Source organism: Oncorhynchus clarkii, chromosome 5, assembly GCF_045791955.1.
Source record: "Oncorhynchus clarkii lewisi isolate Uvic-CL-2024 chromosome 5, UVic_Ocla_1.0, whole genome shotgun sequence".
NCBI classification, from domain to species: Eukaryota; Metazoa; Chordata; class Actinopteri; order Salmoniformes; family Salmonidae; genus Oncorhynchus; species Oncorhynchus clarkii.
In genome coordinates this window covers 90,416,008-90,442,703 of record NC_092151.1, presented here as the reverse complement: position 1 = coordinate 90,442,703, position 26,696 = coordinate 90,416,008, and the positions used below count along the sequence as shown (strand labels likewise).

Sequence of the window (26,696 nt, the reverse complement as noted above, 5' to 3'; positions counted from 1 at the left end):
GCAGGGAGGAGAGAGAGAGAGACAACACTATAAACACTGTTGATGTTCTGTGGTGGTCGCTGCAGCAGGGAGGAGAGAGAGACAACACCATAAACACTGTTGATGTTCTGTGGTGGTCGCTGCAGCAGGGAGGAGAGAGAGACAACACTATAAACACTGTTGATGTTCTGTGGTGGTCGCTGCAGCAGGGAGGAGAGAGAGAGAGAGACAACACTATAAACACTGTTGATGTTCTGTGGTGGTCGCTGCAGCAGGGAGGAGAGAGAGACAACACCATAAACACTGTTGATGTTCTGTGGTGGTCGTTGCAGCAGGGAGGAGAGAGAGACAACAGGTCACTCGCTGTCTTTTTTTTTGTGTTTAACACAGCGCATTCTGAGCCCGGCTCGGCACATTAAAATCAATTGCTGTCGGACACCCTCTAGTCATTTGTGTGTCCTTAATTAATTCATCAAACACTGCGCTTAAAGCATCAGACAAGTTCAGTGCATATAGTTGATTTGATTAAAACACATAGGATGTGTCTATATGGAAAAATACAGTTTTTTTACAATTTTCTACCAATCGATTGGTTGAAAGAACAAACAACTCGATCGACCCAAAGATTTATTTTAGTCAGTCAGACCGTCCTGCATATAATACAACACCTTGTTTTAGCAAGGAGCTACAAAGTTAAGAGTCCACGTTACCACGGAAACATAAATCAACCTTCAGTCAGCTGGGTGATCCATCTCGACACTGACTCACTATCTGGACTCTGGCTCTTTCCCAGAGCAGTGGTGTGGAAAAAGAGGTGATGTGGAGCTAATGAGCTGAGCTCAGTTTTCAGAATCCGCTCCTGTTCACCTGATTTGACTAGACCTGTAGTTAGTCCTGTGTGCATATCAGCACAGTCAGACTATCACATTACTATCAGCTTTAAAATAAATAAAAAAGCCTCTTAAAGCCTCTCACCTTTTTTGTCTTTGTTCTCCACTGGAATTGTTTTCTAGCCCGGATAACAACCCCCCTCCCTTCTCTCTGTCTCTCCTTCCATAGTGATGTCCCAACACCACCACCAGCAGCACCTGCAACACACCCAGCAGCAGCCCCAACAGGCCCAGGCCTTGGGTTCACCTGGCTCCCTCCCCCAGCAGCAGAGCTCCCAGGCTGGGATGATGAGTCTGTCCAGTCCCCTGGGCGTGGTTGTCAGTACCCAGCAGAAGATGAGGCTGCAGCGTATCCAGCTGGAGAGAGAGAGGATCCAGAGACGCCAGGAGGAGCTCATGAGACAGGTGAGGCAGTCTAGGCCTTCATCGCTAGGCCTTCATCGCTAGGCCTTCATCGCTAGCCTTCCAATGCTAGCCCTCCAACGCTAGCCCTCCAACGCTAGCCCTCCAATGGTTTGCTGCTCAATACTAGAGTATTTACCCTTTATTTAGGCAGGGGAATTCTCATTGAGACCAAAGTCTCTTTTGCATTACGAAAGAGCCAACAACACCACACAGGAGAGCCTGCTTTACTCTCAGACCTCCAGTCCATGTTTCACCACTGTTCTGTTTATCCCACACCTACAACTCACCGGAGAGTGTCAGGAGAGAGTGTCAGGAGAGAGTGTCAGGAGAGAGTGTCAGGAGAGAGTGTCAGGAGAGAGTGTCAGGAGAGACCTGATACATACCGCTAATCAATCATTCTCTCCTCTTTTCCTCTTAGAGAGACACCTCGACACGATAAAAAAAAAAAAAAGTATATATGTATAAAAAAAATATATATATATATGTATATATATGTATGTATATATGTGTGTGTATATATATGTATATATATATATATATATATGTATGTGTGTATGTGTGTGTGTGTATATATATATATATATGTGTATATATCATGTGTACATATATATATATATATATATATATATATATATATATATATATATATATATATATATATATATATATATATATATATATATATATATATATATATATGTGTATATATATGTATATGTATATATATATATATATATATATATATATATGTATAAATATATGTATATGTATATATCATGTGTACATATATTATATATGTATATGTATATATCATGTGTATGTATATATATGTATATATAATGTGTATATATATAATGTGTATATATATATATATATAATGTATGTATGTATGTGTATATATATATGTATGTGTGTTTATTCAGGCTAAACCCACACTAGCATGTACACACACACACGTTTTGTTCTATCCTCGTGGGGACCTAAAATTAATTTCCATTCAAAATCTTATTTTCTTTACCCAAACCCTAAACTTAACCCCTATCCCCTGAGCTTAAAATCTCCTTTGTTCCAACGAGGAACATTTGTCTTGTTTTTGGGGGCTTTTGGGTATTTTAGGTCCCCACAAGGATAGAAGAACCAGCACACACACAGGCCACAAGCCATCATATCACATGACTCTTCAATGAGAAAAAGGTTAGCCAGAAGAATCTCAGTTGGACATTAGATTGTTTTTTTTAGCGCAGGCTTTGGGCCTTTCTATGACGTTGGGGGTAAATATTAGCGCCCACTAGTGGCCGAACGGGGTAGCTACCAGCTACTCTATTCTAGACCACCTAATCATCTACTTACAGGAAGGCAGGCTCACATAGAGAGAGAGAGAGAGATTCACACCCGTTTGTTAATCGCCTTTATTGTCCTTAGCCAGTGACCTCAACCAGGAAATGTTTATCTCACCCAGAACGCTGTGACTCTGTCGGCCCATCCTGAGCACATAGCAGCACGGGCTGGGGTCTGTGGGGTTGGGAAGGGAGAGCAGAGTCTTACTCTTGCATTCTTACCTTGGCTATGGCCTGTATTTGGCCAGCGGGGAATACTTGGTCTGAGAGGATGAAGGAAATCAAATCAAATCAAATTGTATTTGTCACATACACATGGTTAGCAGATGTTAATGCGAGTGTAGCGAAATGCTTGTGCTTCTAGTTCCGACAATGCAGTAATAACCAACAAGTAATCTAACTAACAATTCCAAAACTACTGTCTTGTACACAGTGTGAGGGGATAAAGAATATGTACATAAGGATATATGAATGAGTGATGGTACAGAGCAGCATAGGCAGATACAGTAGATTGTATCGAGTACAGTATATACATATGAGATGAGTATGTAAACAAAGTGGCATAGTTAAAGTGGCTAGTGATACATGTATTACATAAGGATACAGTCGATGATATAGAGTACAGTATATACGTATGCCTATGAGATGAATAATGTAGGGTAAGTAACATTATATAAGGTAGCATTGTTTAAAGTGGCTAGTAATATATTTACATCATTTCCCATCAATTCCCATTATTAAAGTGGCTGGAGTTGAGTCAGTGTCAGTGTGTTGGCAGCAGCCACTCAATGTTAGTGGTGGCTGTTTAACAGTCTGATAGCCTTGAGATAGAAGCTGTTTTTCAGTCTCTCGGTCCCAGCTTTGATGCACCTGTACTGACCTCGCCTTCTGGATGATAGCGGGGTGAACAGGCAGTGGCTCGGGTGGTTGATGTCCTTGATGATCTTTATGGCCTTCCTGTGACATCGGGTGGTGTAGGTGTCCTGGAGGGCAGGTAGTTTGCCCCCGGTGATGCGTTGTGCAGACCTCACTACCCTCTGGAGAGCCTTACGGTTGAGGGCGGAGCAGTTGCCATACCAGGCGGTGATACAGCCCGCCAGGATGCTCTCGATTGTGCATCTGTAGAAGTTTGTGAGTGCTTTTGGTGACAAGCCGAATTTCTTCAGCCTCCTGAGGTTGAAGAGGCGCTGCTGCGCCTTCTTCACAATGCTGTCTGTGTGAGTGGACCAATTCAGTTTGTCTGTGATGTGTATGCCGAGGAACTTAAAACTTGCTACCCTCTCCACTACTGTTCCATCGATGTGGATAGGGGGGTGTTCCCTCTGCTGTTTCCTGAAGTCCACAATCATCTCCTTAGTTTTGTTGACGTTGAGTGTGAGGTTATTTTCCTGACACCACACTCCGAGGGCCCTCACCTCCTCCCTGTAGGCCGTCTCGTCGTTGTTGGTAATCAAGCCTACCACTGTTGTGTCGTCCGCAAACTTGATGATTGAGTTGGAGGCGTGCGTGGCCACGCAGTCGTGGGTGAACAGGGAGTACAGGAGAGGGCTCAGAACGCACCCTTGTGGGGCCCCAGTGTTGAGGATCAGCGGGGAGGAGATGTTGTTGCCTACCCTCACCACCTGGGGGCGGCCCGTCAGGAAGTCCAGTACCCAGTTGCACAGGGCGGGGTCGAGACCCAGGGTCTCGAGCTTGATGACGAGCTTGGAGGGTACTATGGTGTTGAATGCCGAGCTGTAGTCAATGAACAGCATTCTCACATAGGTATTCCTCTTGTCCAGATGGGTTAGGGCAGTGTGCAGTGTGGTTGAGATTGCATCGTCTGTGGACCTATTTGGGCGGTAAGCAAATTGGAGTGGGTCTAGGGTGTCAGGTAGGGTGGAGGTGATATGGTCCTTGACTAGTCTCTCAAAGCACTTCATGATGACGGAAGTGAGTGCTACGGGGCGGTAGTCGTTTAGCTCAGTTACCTTAGCTTTCTTGGGAACAGGAACAAGGCGTGTTATAGGGGGTGGGGTGTACACATATTCTGACAGTAGCTTCTCTATTTTCCACTGTACTCCCCTACACGATCTCACTGCTTTGGTCTGTCTGACCGTCTGGAGAGAGATCTATTTAGGGAAAGGGGGATACATAGTCAGTTGTCCAACTGAATTTATGCAGTTGAAATGTGTCTTCCGCATTCAACCCAACCCCTCTGAATCAAAGAGGTGAGGGGGGGCTGCCTTTAATTAACATCCACGTCTTCGGCATAGAGTTGAGTCATCCGCTTACATAGAAACTCTGGCCTGGGGAATTCCTGATTCTACCTGGATTATGTAGGAGAGGCTTCCATTAAAGAACACCCACATCTTCAACGCCCGGGGAACAGGGTGGTTCAAGTGGGGAGGGGCCCTTGGATGAGTTGGTGTGCCTTTGACTTAGTTCTGTATATTGCTCAGGGGAAGATTTTTACCTTGTCAGCTTGGGGATTTGATCCAGCAACCTTCCGATTACTGGCCCAACGCTCTAACCACTAGGCTACCTGCCCAACGCTCTAACCACTAGGCTACCTGCCCAACGCTCTAACCACTAGGCTACCTGCCCAACGCTCTAACCACTAGGCTACCGGCCCAAAGCTCTAACCACTAGGGTACCTGCCCAACGCTCTAACCACTAGGCTACCTGCTCTAACCACTAGGCTACCTGCTCTAACCACTAGGCTACCTGCTCTAACCACTAGGCTACCTGCTCTAACCACTAGGCTGCCTGCTCTAACCACTAGGCTACCTGCTCTAACCACTAGGCTACCTGCTCTAACCACTAGGCTGCCTGCTCTAACCACTAGGCTGCCTGCTCCAACCCTAGATACCATGTCAGGGCAGTGGTAGTTAGTTGTGCCACAGACAGGGAGACTGACACGATCCAACCCTAGATACCATGTCAGGGCAGTGGTAGTTAGTTGTGCCACAGACAGGGAGACTGACACGATCCAACCCTAGATACCATGTCAGGGCAGTGGTAGTTAGTTGTGCCACAGACAGGGAGACTGACACGATCCAACCCTAGATACCATGTCAGGGCAGTGGTAGTTAGTTGTGCCACAGACAGGAAGACTGACACGATCCAACCCTAGATACCATGTCAGGGCAGTGGTAGTTAGTTGTGCCACAGACAGGGAGACTGACACGATCCAACCCTAGATACCATGTCAGGGCAGTGGTAGTTAGTTGTGCCACAGACAGGAAGACTGACACGATCCAACCCTAGATACCATGTCAGGGCAGTGGTAGTTAGTTGTGCCACAGACAGGAAGACTGACACGATCCAACCCTAGATACCATGTCAGGGCAGTGCCACAGGTGAAGGGTAGCATTGACCCCCCCCGCTCCCTTCTAGTTCCACCAGTGTAGACCTGTCTTTGCGTGTTTGGGTAAGGTTATCTTATGGCAGCAACCACAAACCTCTAACTTATCCCATAGCCCACTTCCTTTAAGACTATTAGCCAGTCCCGTCCTGAGGTGTGTGTGTGTGTGTGTGTGTGTGTGTGTGTGTGTGTGTGTGTGTGTGTGTGTGTGTGTGTGTGTGTGTGTGTGTGTGTGTGTGTGTGTGTCTTCACATCATATAATTGCTGTGTAGTTCACACACTCACTACGATAGGGCTGTAAAAACACTGCTTTGTTCAGAAGCAGATTCTGTTATGGACTCAGCAAATGTTTCTCAAGTGGCGTAGTACACAATGTGTTCCTGGACAATAATGAACATAGTTTCAGTAATCTTGAATCTCTCCTCTCACCCCTCTTCTCTTCTCTCCTACCCTCCCCTCTCCTCTTCTCTCTCCTCCTCTCCCTCTCCCCTCCTCTTCTCGCTCCCCCTTCCTCTTCTCTCTCCCCGTCTTCTCCTCCCCTCTTCTCTCTCCTCTCCCCCCTGCTGCCTATTGCTTCCCCCTAGGAGGTGGCACTGTGTAGACAGCTCCCCGTGGACTCTGAGAGCATGGCACCAGCGCCCACCCCTGGTGGCAACCCTGCCCAGCCCATGACCCAGGGCAACATGCCCACCAATGGATCTGACCCCTTCCTCAACAGGCAAGTGCACTCCTGACTCAATGCAAATCAAAGGGCCTTACTGGCATGGGAAACATATGTTAACCACTCCAAAGCAAGTGAAATAGATCATTAACAAAGGGGAAATAAACAATAAAAAATGAACAGTAAACATTACACTCACAGAATTTCCAAAATTATAAAGTTATGTCAAATGTCATATTATGACTATATGTAGCAGTATACTTCCGTCCCCCCGCCCGACCCGGGCTCGAACCAGGGACCCTCTGCACACATCAACAACAGTCACGCACGAAGCATCGTTACCCTTCGCGCCACAAAAGCCACGGCCCTTGCAGAGCAAGGGGAAACACACTACTTCAAGGCCTCAGAGCGAGTAACGTTATCGATTGAAACGCTATTTAGCGTGCACCACCGCTAACTAGCTAGCCATTTCCCATCGGTTACACATGTACCGCGTTGTAATGATGTGCTTCTGATCTGTCTCCCTCTCGCTCTCTCTTATTCCCCTCATTCTCCCTTCTTTCTCAACACCCCCTCTCCCCTCTGCCTCTCTCCCTTTTCTCCTTCTTCTCTCAGTCTGGTTATTAGACGAGATCAGTTGATTAATATGTTTTTTTTTCCCCTTCCTCTGTGATCCACAGTGGTCACTTCCAGCACTCCCGGGAGCAGAGCACAGACAGTGGCCTGGGGCTGGGCTGTTACAGCATCCCCACCACCCCAGAGGACTTCCTTAATAACATGGAGGAGATGGACACAGGTAGTCCACGTTCTCCCGCCGTCTCTCTTTCACCTTCTCGTTCTCTCTCGCTCTCAAATTCAAGCTGCTTCATTGGCATGAAAAACATTGTGTCAATTTTGCCAAAGCAACAGTGTGTTTAATAAACATTGTAATAAAAAATAATGAACAATAATACAAATAAAACAACGACAAAATGGTCAATAGTAGAAATATAACAAATAATAGTGACGATAAAAGGCTAAACATGGAAAATGGAACTGTCATCGTCATCATTATATCACTACTATTACCATTACTCTACCATTACTACTATCACCACCACTACCGTCAACTGCTATCATTACTCTCTCGAGCCCTCTCTCTCTCACTGACTCTGACTCCCCCTTCTCTCCCCCCTTCCCTCCAGGTGAGAGCATGGCCCAGGCGGGCAGTATGAACGTGTCTCAGCACAGCAGCTTCCCAGACTTCCTGGACTCCCTGCCAGGGACCAACGTGGACCTGGGAACCCTGGAGGGAGCGGACCTCATCCCCATTCTCAACGATGTGGAGTCAGTCCTCAACAAGAGCGAGCCCTTCCTCACCTGGCTGTAAACACACACACGTACACACACACACACACACACACACACACATCTTCTACAAACACACACATCTTCTACAAACACACACACACACGCCCAACAAACAGGACGAAAAACTCCACGTATCTAAAGACTCTGTCTGTGCTGCCTTTGGTGACTTATTCAAATCAGCTTGATTGATTTTTCACGTGTCCAGTAATAATACCCTCTGTCTGCCCGACCACCTATCAATCTGAGTTCAGTTCAGGTTCAAGATATCTAAAGAGTATTAACCAAAGCCTTGAGAGAACAAAAATCAAATCAGGACACGTGTTAAAGTGAATACTGTAATGTAACAAAAGTTAGTCGTTTTGTATGTTCTGTAAAACTCTCCCCACCCTGGTTTTTGAATCACAATAGATATTATTTTTTACAGCTTTCCTGTCTCTCTTGGGGTGACACTCTATGTGGAACAAGTACTTGGTGAAAAAAAAATGTATTGGCGTCCAATGGTATTGCTTTGTCATGACTAAATGTATGCAGGGAAGCTTTTTTACCAATAGGTGGCGCTATTGCTTAAGCCACTGTAGTTATGAAATGGCTCTTTACTGGCAACAAGGCTGTCCCATCTGTAGGTTCTTAGTAGTGCACGTCTGTCGGCTACAGCACTGTAAACCTTCTTCTCTAACAAATGATCAATCACCAACAGTATTTTAACTGTCAGTTTGGGTTTGAATTCAAAATCCACACTGTTACTGTTGTTTCTGTTCATAAAATAAAAAAACTACAGATTCACTTCTACATCAGCATTAGTAGCCATGGGAACAAAGTGTGTTGTATACCAAATAATGTTTCCTATTGTTCGCTACAATGTCACTACAAAAGCTTTAAAACTTTAAAATTGTACTTAGTTTGATTTTTAAACAGAACTGTTTTTAGTTTTTTGTCATTTTAATAATTGTACTCCAATGTAGCTAATTGAACACTAAAATGTCATGCCTCAGTTATGAAACAATGTCAAATTCTGTATTCTAATACGTACACTTTTTAAAAAATTATCATACTATAGTATTAGTTTTTTTTCTGATCTGTAAAATAGCCTACCTGGGTTCTTTGCATCTGGTGCCATTTGTAGGACTTATAATATAGTTAGCATTTTTTGTATTTATCAAGAGCTATGATTCTATTTCTTTTGTTCAATTTTTTAAAAAAAAATATTTTTTTTTTTAAATGAAATTGAGATTTCAAAGCACTACAAATCAGCAAAATGATTGAAATATATCTGATCATGAAGTGAATGTTGAAGTTAGATGATCACCAGACGTTTTTGTTTCTATATGCGTTGACGCTTGATAATCCTTCATACGCAAACTCTCCTTGGTCTTCGGTAATATCTGTTCTACGGGGAATTATGCAACAATAGTCTTTTCATAGGGTCAGAGGTTATTGTGCCTATACGTTTTTAGTGAATTGTCAGATTGGATTGGCATGGGGTTAGCATTCGGATCTTGTTTTTAACATGCCAACCCCACAACACAATCTGCTCTGATCTTTTTTTTATTTTCTACATTTGTCTCAGTTTTTGTATTTGCATGTTGATTGACATATTTGCTATTCCTAGCGTTAGGTGGTCTATAGCCCGACCTTATATTGTGACTATACTGAGTCTGGTTACTATGTAGAACGTTAGAACTAAGAAGGTGAGGAAGTGATGGATCCTTGGTAGGGGCAGGTGAATTAGGGGGGGGGGGGTTGTTGAGTTTAGGGAGGGTGAGGGGGGTGTTCAATGCACGCCAAAACACACTGGGGGTGTGAGAAGGGACAAGGTGAAGAGGGGCGTGAGAGGTGACGAGCTGAAGTGGGGGCACACAGTTATCACATCACTACCACCTGTGTCCTTGGAGTTGTGTGGATTGGGGGAAAGGGTGTGGCGATGTGGTTTCAGAGATTGGAGGCCTCTTAATTACCCAGGCATGGCCAAAGAAGGCTAGCTCTGACAGGGCTAGCAACATGCTAACTCGTGCCCATGCCCAGCTGACAGGGCTAGCAACATGCTAACTCGTGCCCATGCCCAGCTGACAGGGCTAGCAACATGCTAACTCGTGCCCATGCCCAGCTGACAGGGCTAGCAACATGCTAACTCGTGCCCATGCCCAGCTGACAGGGCTAGCAACATGCTAACTCGTGCCCATGCCCAGCTGACAGGGCTAGCAACATGCTAACTCATGCACAGCTTATGAAAAGGGCTCCAGTGAGAGGTGATGAGGTCTTTTTTTAGAATCAAACAAGGTTATAAATCCAATCACACAGCTGCCTCTCTTGGTGTCTCTGTGTCAGGGAGGTTCCCTGTTTTGTGTTTTCGTTTGAATAATGTGCTGTTCCAGGCTCTAGGGGGGGAAACTTGGCAGGGCTGTCGGTGCACCATTACCGGGGACATAATTCAAGGTTGCACCAGTATGAAGGACACAAGTTAAATGGATGATAGCATTTGTATCAGATTGTCTTTTTAAATCTATACTTTGGGGGATTTTAAGACCAGATGAAGAGAGAGATTCTATGAGAACATAGAACACAGAGGTGGTGTTATACCGTTAAGGGTTTGAGGAAATGGTTTGGTGTGGAGCACATATTTTGACTAAAGGTACATAGAGTGGCATGACATGGAATGGAATAGACAGGATGTAGCGATATATAGCGCAGTATAGCGCAGTGGCTAGGCTACAGCTGCATGGTAGGATGGGGACGGGGGTGTGTTGTCAGTAGTTACAGGGTTCTTGGAATGTTGAAAGGCATGCTCATTGGTGGTGAAAATCAGACTAACAAAATGGCTGCATACTGTATCCTATCCCGGCAGTGTGGACTTCATTTTTACATGATGTAACCTCGGCAAGGAGTCTGAAAATTACAGTAACATGTTTTTAAAAAAATAAATAAATAAAGAATAAAATGGCGTCAGAACCGTGGATCTTTGTTTTGTTTTTTTTATTTGTTATTGATGCCATTTATTACAGAAGATCACTCTTGATCACTATCACAACAAGCCACAGATCACACGTACACAACTGTATACGGAACCAGAAAATGACCTACGAACATTATTACTCTCTAGGTAAAATAAGCTAGTATACAAAACATCTCCCCCCCTCCCCCCACCTTCATAATTCCACTCCATACATTAGAGAGCAGTCCAATTACCTCCCACCAAGGCTAACTTGGTCTACCCAGAGAAATGTATATAAAGTAAAAGTTTAATTTCATTTGTATTTATTTAGCTAGGATAATCCACTCGGTAACAATTGCCTCTGTTTTCCAGAGAGTCCTGGGTGAATGTTCTAACAAGAATGTAAATGTTCAGGTTCTACCATCGATCTATGTAAATAGGGTTGGCGAAAGCTACATTGCAGTGTGTTTTGTATAATATAGCGGAACCCACCATAAAGTTGCTGAAAACCCGACACGACAGACTCCTTAGTAACCCTGTGGCGTTACAGTAAACATTGACACAGAGGAGGGAATCTCGTCATGTCCCTCCATTAAACAGGAACTAGCAAGAATAAAGTTATAAAATGACACCCACAAGCCTTCTCTGATAAGACTCACACAGGTGTGGCCCACAGTGTACACACACTCTGTCATAAACCTCTATGAAGGGGGTTTTCATGTGTTTTTGAATATTGAAAAGAATTTGCAATTGAAATAAGCCCAGAGACTAATATTTAATAGATGCCAAGTGTTCTGTCTTTTTAAGGTACAAACTAATATGGAATTATACTATGAAATGTTGAAAGTGCTTTCATGTTTTTAACGTATTGAATAAGAAGTTAGATTTAATTACATTTAAAAAAGTTTAATATAGAAATACTTAATGTGGCTCTTAAATGTCCTCTGCTGTCATAAGACCGACCACCCAAGCAAAAGGCCATCAAGCTAGGTAGGTTTGGAAATGGATTTTAAAAATATTTTTTTTAAATATTGTTTTTTTTTTTACAAATATTTAACAAAATCATATGGACCTCATAGAAAGCCAGTCAGTGTCGTTGATATAAGAAGTCTTCTTCTGAGGGGCTCACGGATCCTCAGACGGCATCATCACTACTCTGAAAAACAAACACAGGACAATAACTTTCCAAAAAGATTCAAATCAAGTCTTACTCAAACACAAACATATTTATACAGTGTATTGGTGTGTCAATCATGGATGAGCTAATTGTTGCTTAGCTTACTGAAGTTCATGGAGTTCATGGTCAGATAACACATGGCTGAGAGGTCAGTGACACAGGTGGAAGAAAAGGGTCTAGCCCTTATTGGAGGGATGGGACTGGGGGTGGGGCTAGGTCTGGGACTGGGGGTGGGGCTAGGTCTGGGACTGGGGGTGGGGCTAGGTCTGGGACTGGGGGTGGGGCTAGGTCTGGGACTGGGGGTGGAGCTAGGTCTGGGACTGGGGGTGGAGCTAGGTCTGGGGCTGGGGGTGGAGCTAGGTCTGGGGCTGGGGGTGGAGCCAGGTCTGGGGCTGAGCAGCTCCAAGTCTCATATTTAATACATTTAATTAAATCAGGTGTGGTCAACTGGAAAAAAGTGTGTACCAAATTGGGTTTATGGGCTAGACTTGAGGTTGTTTCAATACAACAGGGTCCTCTTACCCCCACCACAGCAGCCGCAGCAGTCTCCACAGATGGCCCCGATGAGACCGTTGACGACCTGGATGGCACAGAGCACAACCTGCAGCAGACCCATGACCAGCAGCATGGAGAACAGAGTCAGGTGCCAGGTCACGATGCCTTCAGGCTTTCTACAGCCCTCCCACAGGGTGTGGTTATTCAGGTAGTCACTGGTGGACAACAGAGAGTTCAGAAAAAGTTAAAGAAGACTCAGTACACTGCACATACATTGTGTCATGTGTAATTCATGATGAATGCGGGTGAATTAGCGAGTGAGTGAGTGATTTACATACATTGTGTCACAACATGAACGATGTATTACCAACAAATGTGTTTGAGCGGTAAAACGGGTTCTCACCCGTTGACAAACGGATTGGTCCACAACTCTGTTGTGCCATTCGTATAGAGACATTTGGGTCCGTTGTGAATGGCAACAGCAGACACAATGAAGGAGTAGCCGGCCCCCAGAACCCCCACCCCAGCAAAGATGATAGAGGTGAACATCTGAGGAGAAGAAACTGATCATAGTTACAGAGGTCCAATTTAATCAATCAATCAATCTGGGTATTGAACGCAGTCTATCCAAAAAAAGTGATTTAAGAAGACCATGTTAGTCCACTGAGCTAAAACCTGTTGTAGGAAGAACTAACACTAGTCTTCAGGGTTCATACTGATGGTGGGATGGACTTCAGGGCCCGTGTAAAGCGTCTCAGAGTAGGTGAGTACTGATCTAGGATCTGCCCATATAAATCTGATTCATTGTGATCTAAAAGGCTAAACTGATCCTAGATCAGCCCTCCTACGCTGAGATGCTTTGTGGATACGGGCCCAGGTCTCATACCGGGATCAGTTTGATACTGTATTTCAGTAAGAGTTATTTCCTTGAACTAACCAATGCAACATTGGGTAAATAATCAATTGATCCTTTTGCCCAAAATCAGTTGAAAGCAACAGCACCCTCCTACGATGCAGTATGGTACCAGTGTGAGATGGAATGATACTATTGATCAGGTGGTAAGAGCTCTTTCTTTCTCAAATCTGCTGGCCACCAATATAATGGAGGCTCTGTCCCTAGGAGGCATGGGAAATGTCAGTTGAACTCCCTGCTTTGGGGCGATCAAAATCTAGGTGTTAGATCTACTGTGTGTGTGTGTGTGTGAGGCTGGTTAGGTCTACAAGTATGGCACGCTGCTTTGGATGCCCTGTGCTTTAAGGGTAAATTCCCAGACCTGAGTTCATTAAATAAATGAAACATAATTACCTTTCTATGCTCTTTTCTCTCTACATTTTGACCTTTGAACTGAACCATTTAGAATAGCATTCTAAATGGTGGAGATCAATGAGATCTCCACCGTGAAGATGAAGGTGTGGTGGAGCTGTGCCTCCACCATATTCTGACCGTGACATCATTCCCTCATAATTCCACCACCTTTTATTCACTATGAAACAATGAATAAGGTTCCAAATGGAACAACATCTATCTACTTTCTTTACCTTTATTTAACTAGGCAAGTCGGTTAAGAACAGATTCTTATTTACAATGACAGGCCTAGGAACAGTGGGTTAACTGCCTTGTTCAGGGGCAGAACAACAGATTTGTTTTACCTTGTCAGTTTGGAGATCTTGCAAACCTTTACAGTTACTCGTCCAGCGCTCTAACTACCACCTGCTACCACCTGCTGAAGGTGTGGCAGAGCTGTGTCCACACCGTATTCTGACCGTGCCCTTCATTCCCTCATTATGAAACGATGAAACGATGAATAAGATTCCGAGTGGAACAACATCTACTTTCTTTTTCCTGATAAGAAATAACACCAAATACACTGTCATTTACAACTTGATAAGAGCTGGGTAAATGAGTAAACCGATTTGATAAGGGGATTGTAAATATAAATGACAATTGTTTTAGATCTATTTTACCTTATAATCGCTGGAGACAAATGTGAAAACCAGTCATATGGCAGCAAAGAGAAACATATCAACATAGCACCTTTTCCACAGTAGGTTTATGAAATGCTGGCCTTGTAACGTGGGATGAAATGTGGAGACCCAAGCTATACGCTTCTGTAGCCTTTGCGCAAATTACAGTGTAGCGCGTCAAACCTACCGAGTTGATTTATGATTTCTACAACGTTTTAATTATATGCCCGGATCTTTCACTGTATATTTTACTATTTGTATCCTGTTAAATATTAGCCACTATCGGTAGCCACCGTCATTTATACCCACATACATTTATAAATGTCTCTTTAGTGTTAGTTTCCTTAAATGTAGCATCGTTCCTTTAAATTGTTAGTTTACCTTTCTTTCCTCTGTCACGTTAGTGTGGTTGTTCCTGAGGATCTCTAGCATTAGTGGATCATATTTGGCTAACGTATTACAAGCAGTGCAATAATGTGGGACATGTAACCTATTTGAATCATTACGGAACACAGACCATACTGTAGCAGTTTAAACCTGGAGCCTGGCGCACGGTTCACGGTTCACGACGACTGGACCGTTATCATCACAGTTCCATGACTAGTGAGGATTATTAGGGTAGATTTATAAGACTACTGTCCAATCCCTATTGTACACCTATTGTACACACTTCTCAACATCCAGTATTTTTTGGGATTAAACATGATTATTCAAACCACTGTATTTTTGATTCACCAATATAATGAGGCGCTCCAAACCTGTTTTTTTTATTGATGTTTTTCTAACCCTAAATAATATTCAAGATCAGAGTATTTTTTAAATCTACCAATTGGTGCTGAACAGGAGATGATATGCACGTATTTAGATAGCATTTTGTCATTCATCCTTAACATTCTGAACCGTTCTCGCCATGTATTCTAGTGAGTCTGTCGTTAAAGGTAAACCAAATTTAAGGAGATGGCTTTAGATAAATGTACTATTGTATGAAAAATTTCCACGAGAAGATCTGTTGGCCAACAAGGGTTTTCAGCGGTTGAATAAAATGTATTCCGTGCACAGGGGAACCACGCCTGCAAAGCATTATGGACCTGCATAAGATAAGTCTGAGTACCATCTACTGAGAAGTGCATAGAAAAGGCCTGTAGGACAGGCGTCTGAATCAGGCCCTTAACTGAATAGAACACCTACAGTATATAGGAAAGTTGCTATGGATATGTTTGTTCCCATGTACTCACTGCAAATCTCTTTCCACAACTCTCATTGCCACAGCAACCACAGCAGTCATTGTTTTTAAGGCCCAGGAAGACCAGCGCTGGGAAGATCATCTGCTCAGAAAGAGATACACAACCATTAGGTTACACAACTATTAGGATACACAACCATTAGGTTACACAACTATTAGGATACACAACTATTGGACAGAAAGACATCATACTACCCACAGCCATTAGGATAATACCAGGAAAACAGTTCTAAATACTCCCTATAGCCAGACAATCATATTGGCTGGAATCCGATTAGTACGGAGTGTTTCTGTCATCAGGGACATGAAGGACAACAGCTGGCAATGTTGAACACTGTGATAATTTCCTAAACTTTTCCTAAAATTCTAACAGTGCTGTAATCACACAAGCATAATGGACAGGACCCCCCCCCACAGAGGCTTTCATTTTGATAATTTCAATTGCACCTCATATAAAGATTCTACATCAAACAATACACTCACTTGTAGAAAATCTTGTCCTCAATATTATCACTTAAGTTAAAGGAAAACACTTGTCGTTCTCATACATTTGGTTTCTGATTCATACAGGGGACTTGTAGTGAAGACGTGAATGCAATATACAATATGCATGGACACAGAGCATAATAGACTACACATGATTTCCACCAATCCCACTCCTGACCTCTCAATGAATATCCTGATCTCTCAATGAATATCCTGACCTCTCAATGAATATCCTGACCTCTCAATGAATATCCTGACCTCTCAATCAATATCCTGACCTCTCAATGAATATCCTGACCTCTCAATCAATATCCTGACCTCTCAACGAATATCCTGACCTCTCAATGAATATCCTGACCTCTCAATGAATATGCTGACCTCTCAATGAATATCCTGACCTCTCAATTAATATGCTGACCTCTCAATCAATATCCTGACCTCTCAGTCAATATCCTAACCTCTTAATGAATATCCTGACCTCTCAATGAATATCCGGACCTCTCAATGAATATCTTGACCTTTCAATTAATATGCTGACCTCTCAATAAATATGCTGACCTCTCAATCAATATGCTGACCTCTCAATCAATATACTGTCCTCTCAATCAATATGCTGACCTCTCAATCAATATGCTGTCCTCTCAATCAATATGCTGACCTCTCAATAAATATGCTGACCTCCCAATCAATATGCTGACCTCCCAATCAATATGCTGTCCTCTCAATGAATATCCTGACCTCTCAATCAATATCCTGACCTCTCAATCAATATCCTGACCTCTCAGTCAATATGCTGTCCTCTCAATGGATATCCTGACCTCTCAATCAATATGCTGACCTCCCAATCAATATGCTGTCCTCTCAATGAATATCCTGAGCCTAGATTGTGTAGAAGGAAACAAAGCGCTTTAAAAGGGCCATCCATCTCACTAAAGCCACCCTGTCATGTAGACAGAACCTCCAGGCCAGTAACTACACCTGTATCTCTACCTAACTGTTCACCTGTTTTCTGATAGAACGTTATAAATATTGGATTGAGTCTATGTTTCACCACATGTTGAATAGAGACATTCAAATACAACCGTTGAAATGAGACATGTTGACATGAAAGAGTTACAGCATTAGAAGTTATTTAAAAGCCCCATTCCAAAAGCCCTGGCATTTTCCACTCCCCCAGTAACAGTTGACTTACCATAACACCAGATCCCATGATACCCCCAAAGTAAAACACTTCATTGGTGATGTGGTTATTGTCTTCTGCGACCAGCCCCCCAGGGAAGAAGAGCAGGATGTTGCAGAGAACACACAGGATGGCCAGGGGGATCAGGGTGATACCCAGACACTTGGCAAAACTACCCGAACACATGGTCGGTCGGTCGATGGTTCACAATCACTTCAGCTGCTAAAACAGTCACACAGCACAGGGACAAGAGGGATTCTCTAAAAGTCCAAAGGGCTCCCACACAAACTCGTACACACCTAAACTGTACTGTACTGTAGGTTCCTATCTAGGACTATAGGCTACCTGTCCAGAACCAGCAAACGGTCTCAAGTCCCTCAGATTGGGGAGGGGTATATATGTATATATATACACACACCACTGGCTGGATGATGATGTCATGATGGCACTGCCTTAAATTGAATTTACAGCAGTTGTGCCATGGCAACCATCTGGTCTGGTTAATATTCTACTACACGATTTGTCTGCCTGGCCTCAGCCCTGACAGAGAGCGAGGCTGGAGTTATTGAACACATTGGTGACCTATTGGAGTCGTCATCTAACGACGAAGAAGTTCATCTATGTGTGTTGTATCAATTGCCTCTATGTATTTATGTGGAAGTAACACTCTCAACTTTCCCCTCGGGGACAATAGATGAAATCCTATCATATCACACTGGGTTATCAACAGGAGTACGTTTTGGATAATACTAGTTTTTACCTGCTACTTTACACTACTCTGGGGGTGGCAGTGTAGCGTAATGGTTAGAGCGTTGGACTAGTAACCAAAATGGTTGCAGGATCAAATCCCTGAGCTGACAAGGTACAAATATGTCGTTCTGCCCCTTAACAAGGCAGTTAACCCACTGTTCCTAGGCCTGTCATTGTAAATAAGAATTTGTTCCTAACTGACTTGCCTAGTTAAATAAAGGTTTAAAAAAAAATCTCTATTTGACTCAGTGAAACACCTGCGAAGCTTCTCATGATAACTTCTCATAAGGTATCACACACAGTAAAAACCATTCCCAATACATGAAGAATAACTTTTTCCTTTACAGTTTTATTCATATTTAGGCTTATATTAGGTCCACAATATTTATACAGTCTGAAAACAACATTGCAAGCAGTATTTTGTGCACTATTAGATTGATCATGTCTAGGCTACAGAGTAAATGTATGTTTAGCCAATAGAGAATTTGATAACATCACTGGACAATCGGTATGGAGACAACCCTTTTATCCTTGTTCCAGGTCATATCTGTTGGTAAGTAGACATTCACTTTGGTCTTCTTCGTTCTGCCGTTAAACTGCTATGTAGGCCTACCACATACGGCCACTTGACATGATCGTCACACAATTAAAATAAAACTGTACAGTTGAACGCAATGCACTGCTCACGGGTGTGATCTGTAATCCATCTACTTACTATTCCCGGATCAATCGAGCACATATTAATCAATCAGGAAGCAGTCACACAAACGTAGCAAAATAGCGTGGAAGAATAACGGATTATTCGTATGATGTCTAGATGATTAAAGAATAATGGAAGTGACAGTACGACACAGGGAAACGTACTGTAGGCCTGATTGAGCATGCTCCCAACACATATGACTGAACTTTACACGATGCGTTTACATGAGGAAGCATTGTAGCAAATTTTCACGAGGAAACATTTTAGCGAATTTTTCAGGAGGAAACATTTTAGCGAATTTTTCAGGAGGAAACATTTTAGCGAATTTTTCACGAGGAAACATTTTAGCGAATTTTTCACGAGGAAACATTTTAGCGAATTTTTCAGGAGGAAACATTTTAGCGAATTTTCACATGAGGAAAAATGTTAACAAATTTTCACATGAGGAAACGTAGCAAATTGTATTTTGTGTGATAAAGGAGTAGTAAGCTATGCAACCATCACCTCTCAATGGTCACCTGTTGTTTGTTTACATGGCTGTGTGGTTTCAAGACAACCAGGGCCGGTCCCAGGGATAAGTGACATAAGCGGTTGCTTAGGGCCTCCGGAGAATTGGAGAATACACCAGGTGCAGTTTCTAAATTTTGACATTTAGAAAGTTAATAGATGCGACAATTGTCTGCTATGGTGCGTTTCCATTTAATTATCTTGTGGCGATTAAAACGGGTAGACGTAATGACATCACACCTACAAAATAAATTTAAAACTGCAGTGTATTTCTACTGGATCCCCATTAGTTCCTGCCAAGGCAGCAGCTACTCTTCCTGGGGTTTATTATAGATCCCCATTAGTTCCTGCCAAGGCAGCAGCTACTCTTCCTGGGGTTTATTATGGATCCCCAGTAGTTCCTGCCAAGGCAGCAGCTACTCTTCCTGGGGTTTATTATGGGTCCCCATTAGTTCCTGTCAAGGCAGCAGCTACTCTTCCTGGGGTTTATTATGGATCCCCATTAGTTCCTGCCAAGGCAACAGCTACTTTTCCTGGGGTTTATTATGGATCCCCATTAGTTCCTGCCAAGGCAAAAGCTATTCTTCCTGGGGTTTATTATGGATCCCCATTAGTTCCTGCCAAGGCAGCAGCTACTCTTCCTGGGGTTTATTATAGATCCCCCATTAGTTCCTGTGAAGGCAACAGCTATTCTTCCTGGGGTTTATTATAGATCCCCATTAGTTTCTGCGAAGGCAACAGCTATTCTTCCTGGGGTTTATTATGGATACCCATTAGTTCCTGCCAAGGCAACAGCTACTCTTCCTGGGGTTTATTATGGATCCCCATTAGTTCCTGCCAAGGCAACAGCTATTCTTCCTGGGGTTTATTATGGATCCCCATTAGTTCCTGCCAAGGCAGCAGCTACTCTTCCTGGGGTTTATTATGGATCCCCATTAGTTCCTGCCAAGGCAGCAGCTACTCTTCCTGGGGTTTATTATGGATCCCCATTAGTTCCGGACAAGGCAGCAGCTACTCTTCCTGGGGTTTATTATGGATCCCCATTAGTTCCTGACAAGGCAGCAGCTACTCTTCCTGGGGTTTATTATGGATCCCCATTAGTTCCTGCCAAGGCAGCAGCTACTCTTCCTGGGGTTTATTATGGATCCCCATTAGTTCCTGCCAAGGCAACAGCTATTCTTCCTGGGGTTTATTGTGGATCCCCATTAGTTCCTGCCAAGGTAACAGCTACTCTTCCTGGGGTTTATTATGGATCTCTGTAGTACTGTGGAGTAGAGTTCCATGTAGTCATGGCTCTCTGTAGTACTGTGGAGTAGAGTTCCATGTAGTCATGGCTCTCTGTAGTACTGTGGAATAGAGTTCCATGTAGTCATGGCTCTCTGTAGTACTGTGGAATAGAGTTCCATGTAGTCATGGCTCTCTGTAGTACTGTGGAATAGAGTTCAATGTAGTCATGGCTCTCTGTAGTACTGTGGAATAGAGTTCCATGTAGTCATGGCTCTCTGTAGTACTGTGGAATAGAGCTCCATGTAGTCATGGCTCTCTGTAGTACTGTGGAATAGAGTTCCATGTAGTCATGGCTCTCTGTAGTACTGTGGAATAGAGTTCCATGTAGTCATGGCTCTGTGTAGTACTGTGGAATAGAGTTCCATGTAGTCATGGCTCTCTGTAGTACTGTGGAATAGAGTTCCATGTAGTCATGGCTCTCTGTAGTACTGTGGAATAGAGTTCCATGTAGTCATGGCTCTCTGTAGTACTGTGGAATAGAGTTCCATGTAGTCATGGCTCTATATAGTACTGTGGAATAGAGTTCCATGTAGTCATGGCTCTCTGTAGTACTGTGGAATAGAGTTCCATGTAGTCATGGCTCTATATAGTACTGTGGAATAGAGTTCCATGTAGTCATGGCTCTATGTAGTACTGTGGAATAGAGTTCCATGTAGTCATGGCTCTCTGTAGTACTGTGGAATAGAGTTCCATGTAGTCATGGCTCTCTGTAGTACTGTGGAGTAGAGTTCCATGTAGTCATGGCTCTCTGTAGTACTGTGGAATAGAGTTCCATGTAGTCATGGCTCTCTGTAGTACTGTGGAATAGAGTTCCATGTAGTCATGGCTCTCTGTAGTACTGTGGAATAGAGTTCCATGTAGTCATGGCTCTCTGTAGTACTGTGGAATAGAGTTCCATGTAGTCATGGCTCTCTGTAGTACTGTGGAATAGAGTTCCATGTAGTCATGGCTCTATGTAGTACTGTGTGCCTTCCATAGTCTTTTCTGGACTTGGGGACTGTGAAGAGACTTCTGGTGGCATGTCTTGTGTGGTATGCAGGGGTGTCCGAGCTGTGCGCCAGTAGTTCAAACAGACAGCTCTGTGCATTCAACATGTCAATACCTCTCATTAAAACAAGTAGTGATGAAGTCAATCTCTCCTCCACTTTCAGCCATGAGAGATTGACATGCATATTATTAATGTTAGCTCTCTGTGTACATCCAAACTGCAACTCTTTGTTAAGTGTTGCAGTCATTTCAGTTGCTGTAGTAGCTGACATGTATAGTTTTGCAGTCATTTCAGTTGCTGTAGTAGCTGACATGTATAGTTTTGCAGTCATTTCAGTTGCTGTAGTAGCTGACATGTATAGGGAAAGGAAAAGGAAAGGGAAATACCTAGTCATTCAACTGAAATGTGTCTTCCGCATTCTCCGCATCCTCTGAATCAGAGAGGTGCGTGGGGCTGCCTTAATCGACATTCATGTCTTCGGCATAGAGTTGAGTCATCCGCTTACATAGAAACTCTGGCCTGGGGAATTCCTGATTCTACCTGGATTATGCTGGAGAGGCTTCCATTAAAGAACACCCTCTGTGTTCTGTTAGACAAGTAACTCTTAATCCACAATATAGCAGGGGGTGTAAAGCCATAACACATTAGAGCAAGGTGAAACAATTCAGCCATTTTTGAAAGAAACATAATTTTTTACAGTTGAAAAGGTATATTTTGCAAGCAGTAAGCATTTAGAATTAAATGTGTTTTATGGTGATGACATCACGTATGTTCAAAATTATTCCAAAAACTATTTTTCGATCATCAAATTTTGTAGCAATAAAGAAAGTTTGACAAGAGACAAATCCGACGCTGTTGAACTAATAAAAATGTGGCCGATCTTTAGAAAATGTCTCTTATCTCTGCCGTTTCCATTAAATATGTTGCAATCATTTTTTGTTGTTGCGACATTGCTTTTGTGGAATTAACCTGGGTTAAAGGAGTACTACCTACTGACAGTCACTCAATTCACACTGTAAGCTAAAAACTTTTATCTTGGTATTTAGTCTAGTGAGCTATCTAAACTTGTAGTAATCATGGCCGAATACTGACTGGGCACGCAGGGCATTTACCCAGAGTCCCTGACCTCCAGTGGGGCCCCCATTGATTTTGTTAGTCATTTACACTCAGATATCATACTAACATGGCAGAAGTCATTATGAAATGTGTAGAATTGCAGGACATTAGCTGTAAACCTGCAAAAAAAAGATCTCTTCCCCAAAAAATATCTCTGCCCCATCTCTGCCCCAAAAATATCTCTGCCCCCATGGCAATATTTGTAGAATTGCATGACATTTGTTCATAAAATTACAGTATCCTCTCCGCCACATGGCAAAATGCGTAGAATTGTAGGAAATACAATTTAAAAATGTAAATTTTTCTCCCCACATCGGTCTGGGTGAGTGTTAGCTCTGGTCCAAGTCGTTAGTGCGTGTTTCTAGACCAGAGCTAGGGAAGTGTGAGCCACTGACATTGGTGCAGGGTTGGGTGGGTTACTTTCTAAATGTAATCCGTTACAGTTACTAGTTACCTGTCCAACATTGTAATCAGTAACGTAACTTTTGTAATCCATTACTCACCAACCCTGGCTGTAGGCATATGAGGAAGTTATTCTCTTAATTTGACCACTTGTTTTACATGTTGTTCGATGTTTGCACATAACTTAAATAACACTTAAATCACAATTTTATGCTTTAAAAGTTGATCGAATCTGAGACGTGTCCAGGCTGGACCTGACGTTGTATTGTAGTATCCTCACAGAAATCCCGAAGAGGAGACGGAATGCTGTCGATGCTGCCATGGCTGTAGCCGCGCCCTGGTCGTGACACAACCACACAGCAGCAGTATCGGTGGGGACAGCTTCTGTCTCTTCTGTGGCACAAGCACCGGACTGGAGGGCTGCTAAAGTCTCGTTCCTCCCCAGGCAGACATGTTGGCTCCCACATAGATGCCCTAGGCAGACATGTTGGCTCCCACATAGATGCCCTAGACAGACATGTTGGCTCCCACATAAATGCCCTAGGCAGACATGTTGGCTCCTACATAGATACCCTAGGCAGACATGTTGGCTCCTACATAGATACCCTAGGCAGACATGTTGGCTCACACATAGATGCCCTAGGCAGACATGCTGGCTCCCACATAGATATCCCAGGCAGACATGTTGGCTCCGACATAGATACCCCAGGCAGACATGCTGGCTCCCACATAGATATCCCAGGCAGACATGTTGGCTCCTACATAGATATCCTAGACAGACATGTTGGCTCCCACATAGTCAGACAAATGTTGGCTCCCTACAGTCAGACAAATATATGTGGTAACACTCAGCCTTTTTATACAAGTGTTATCGTATCATGAAGGGTCAGGCTGGTGATACGCTCTAATGTAATCTCTGTGTTTGTTTTTGTTTGTTGTGAAAATAGCCAGTGTTCTGTATCGTGTACAATGACACTTTATTGACAATGGCAGTTTCCTGAATTACATCAGTCCTACGAATTCTAGGCAGCATAAACTGACACCCATTTTAACCAGTGGAGAAATTATTTTGCGTGTTTTACATTGTGTCATGTTTCATATGTCATGAAGCCTATTTTCCCTATTTGAACCAACCTCTAACCCTTCCTTGATTTAACCTGATTTAGCTAGTTTTGTAAACAAACTATAAACAGAGAAATAAAATCATCTCCAACAAATCAGTCAGCCAGCACTTAATAGCTGCTGTTTCTTTATGATTGCTATAGCCAGGTAACGGGTCAGTGGTTTAAGTATGTGTGTGTCTGTGTTGATTCAGTAATAAGCAGTGTTGTTCTTGGCTTTGTGTTTTATCAAGCCACTATTACCTTAAGCTTCCTGTTTAAGCCCAATGTGTTATACTTGACCACAGAGGAGTGAGTGGTTGCTTACTGGTTCCAGTCAATCTTACAGTAGGTTTCTTGATTTGTCCAAATCGCAAAACCCATTTGTGCGTGTTGTGTTAATAACCAGTGTGGCTTGCCATTGGATCCTCAAGGCCTCTGTTTTTTTTTTTTTAATTTAAAACTTTATTTAACTAAGCAAGTCAGTTAAGAACAAATTCTTATTTACAATGACGGCCTAGGAACTGTGGGTTAACTGCCTGTTCAGGGGCAGAGCAACAGATTTTTTACCTTGTCTGCTCTGGGATTCGATCTAGCAACCTTTTGGTTACTAGTCCAACGCTCTAACCACTAGGCTTCCTTCTTTCTTTCTTTCTTTCTTTCTTTCTTTCTTTCTTTCTTTCTTTCTTTCTTTCTTTCTGTCTGTCTGTCTGTCTGTCTGTCTGTCTGTCTGTCTGTCTGTCTGTGTCTGTCTGTCTGTCTGTCTGTCTGTCTGTCTGTCTGTCTCAGTGACCACCCCCCCCCCCCAGAACACAGTCAGCGGATCTCCTGGAGGGGCGTCTAAGCCAATCCCATCCTTCCACGCCCTGAACGCCACCGTGCCGGGGGCCGTGACCTGCTGGTGTGACACTGTCCGCCTGTTTGGCAGTCAGAAGGTCATGTATAAAGTATAATGTATGGTTACATTATATTCTATTCTACTTTATTATTTTCTGTTCTACTCTATTCTATTGTACTCTATTCTATTCTATTCTACTCTATTCTGTTATTTTCTATTTTATGCTACTCTACTCTATTCTACTCTATTCTGTGAGGCCGTGTATTCATAGTGTACATTCATCTTAAAAAAGGCCTTGCACCTGAAACATCAAAAACATCTCCTTTCTAACCCTTTGTTTTTCCGTAGCTTGTCTGTAGCAACAACTGAACGAATCCTAACTCTCGCCGTCGTTTTCTGTGAAGTGATAGCGTTAAAAACATGGCCCCCACCCTCACACACTGCCTTCCTGTTATTTGTAGATCTCATTGGTTCGTTCCAGCCCTGTGTTTGGCCTGGGTCCAGCAGGTTCTTGAGCAGGCTCCTCTACTATGTTACCAGGCCTTCTTCAGAGGAGCTGTTGCTGTGATGTTCCGTATAGGACAGTGTTCTATTCAGACTTCATAGTCAGTCTGTTGCTGTGATGGTCTGTATAGTTCAGTGTTCTATTCAGACTTCATAGTCAGTCTGTTGCTGTGATGGTCTGTATAGGACAGTGTTATAGTAAGACTTCATAGTCAGTCTGTTGCTGTGAGGATCCGTATAGTTGTGTTCTATTCAGACTTCATAGTCAGTCTGTTGCTGTGAGGATCCGTATAGTTGTGTTCTATTCAGACTTCATAGTCACTCTGTTGCTGTGAGGATCCGTATAGTACAGCGTCATATTAAGACTTCATAGTCACTCTCTCTCTCCATGGCAACCTTCTGCTTCCACTGTTATGACATCTGATATGTAAACATTAATAACCCAGAAATATTAACCAGATGTATTAACATCCCTCCCTACACCATTAATAATAGCACTTTCCTAAACAAGATCTGTTAACTAATTTAAAGTGGTAGCACCTCTAAACAAGATCTGTTAACTAATTTAAAGTGGTAGCACCTCTAAACATGATCTGTTAACTAATATAAAGTGGTAGCACCTCTAAACATGATCTGTTAACTAATATAAAGTGGTAGCACCTCTAAACATGATCTGTTAACTAATTTAAATTGGTAGCACCTCTAAACAAGATCTGTTAACTTCTTTAAAGTGGTAGCACCTCTAAACATGATCTGTTAACTTCTTTAAAGTGGTAGCACCTAGGGCTGTGGTGTTCATGACATTTTATCAGCTGGTGATTGTCATGCAAATAACAGCCGGCCTCATGGTAATCGTCCGTTAATGAACATAAACACCTTTAGCATTGCCTGGCTTCCACGCATAGACTACAAGAACATCTACATGTAAAAAAAAAGTTTAATAAATCAATTTAATATAGCCTACACCCCTCAGACTCAACTCTGGACCTTGAAGCCAGCCCCACTGCATTTTGTCATTGTTCTCCTGTAATCAGGGACTGGTTGCAGGTTGCACACACATC

At 43.0% G+C, this 26,696-nt stretch overlaps 2 protein-coding genes across 5 annotated transcripts in view; one reads left to right on the top strand and one right to left on the bottom strand.

Annotated features, from left to right (window-relative positions):
• The window catches only part of LOC139409547 (WW domain containing transcription regulator 1), a 75,230-nt gene extending 64,311 nt beyond the window's left edge, over window positions 1-10,919 (top strand). The window contains exons 3-7 of one of the 4 annotated variants that reach the window (XM_071154856.1): window positions 1,039-1,274; window positions 6,542-6,675; window positions 7,299-7,414; window positions 7,803-9,998; window positions 10,162-10,919. In XM_071154856.1, the coding sequence (XP_071010957.1) occupies window positions 1,039-1,274; window positions 6,542-6,675; window positions 7,299-7,414; window positions 7,803-7,987 (671 nt within the window). In that variant the 3' untranslated portion in view covers window positions 7,988-9,998; window positions 10,162-10,919. Of the gene's footprint in view, window positions 1-1,038; window positions 1,275-6,541; window positions 6,676-7,298; window positions 7,415-7,802; window positions 10,040-10,161 lie in introns of all 4 variants that reach the window. The other 3 variants (XM_071154859.1, XM_071154857.1, XM_071154858.1) reach the window with 3 other exon arrangements.
• Window positions 10,920-10,923: 4 nt separating this feature from the next.
• LOC139409549 (transmembrane 4 L six family member 4) lies at window positions 10,924-17,827 on the bottom strand. Its single transcript, XM_071154860.1, has 5 exons — window positions 17,456-17,827; window positions 15,770-15,859; window positions 12,973-13,118; window positions 12,597-12,784; window positions 10,924-12,053 (listed from the first exon to the last, which is right to left on the bottom strand). Exons 1-5 carry the CDS (start codon window positions 17,627-17,629, stop codon window positions 12,049-12,051), a joined length of 603 nt encoding a protein of 200 aa, XP_071010961.1. The 5' UTR covers window positions 17,630-17,827; the 3' UTR covers window positions 10,924-12,048.
• Window positions 17,828-26,696: the final 8,869 nt, after the last annotated feature.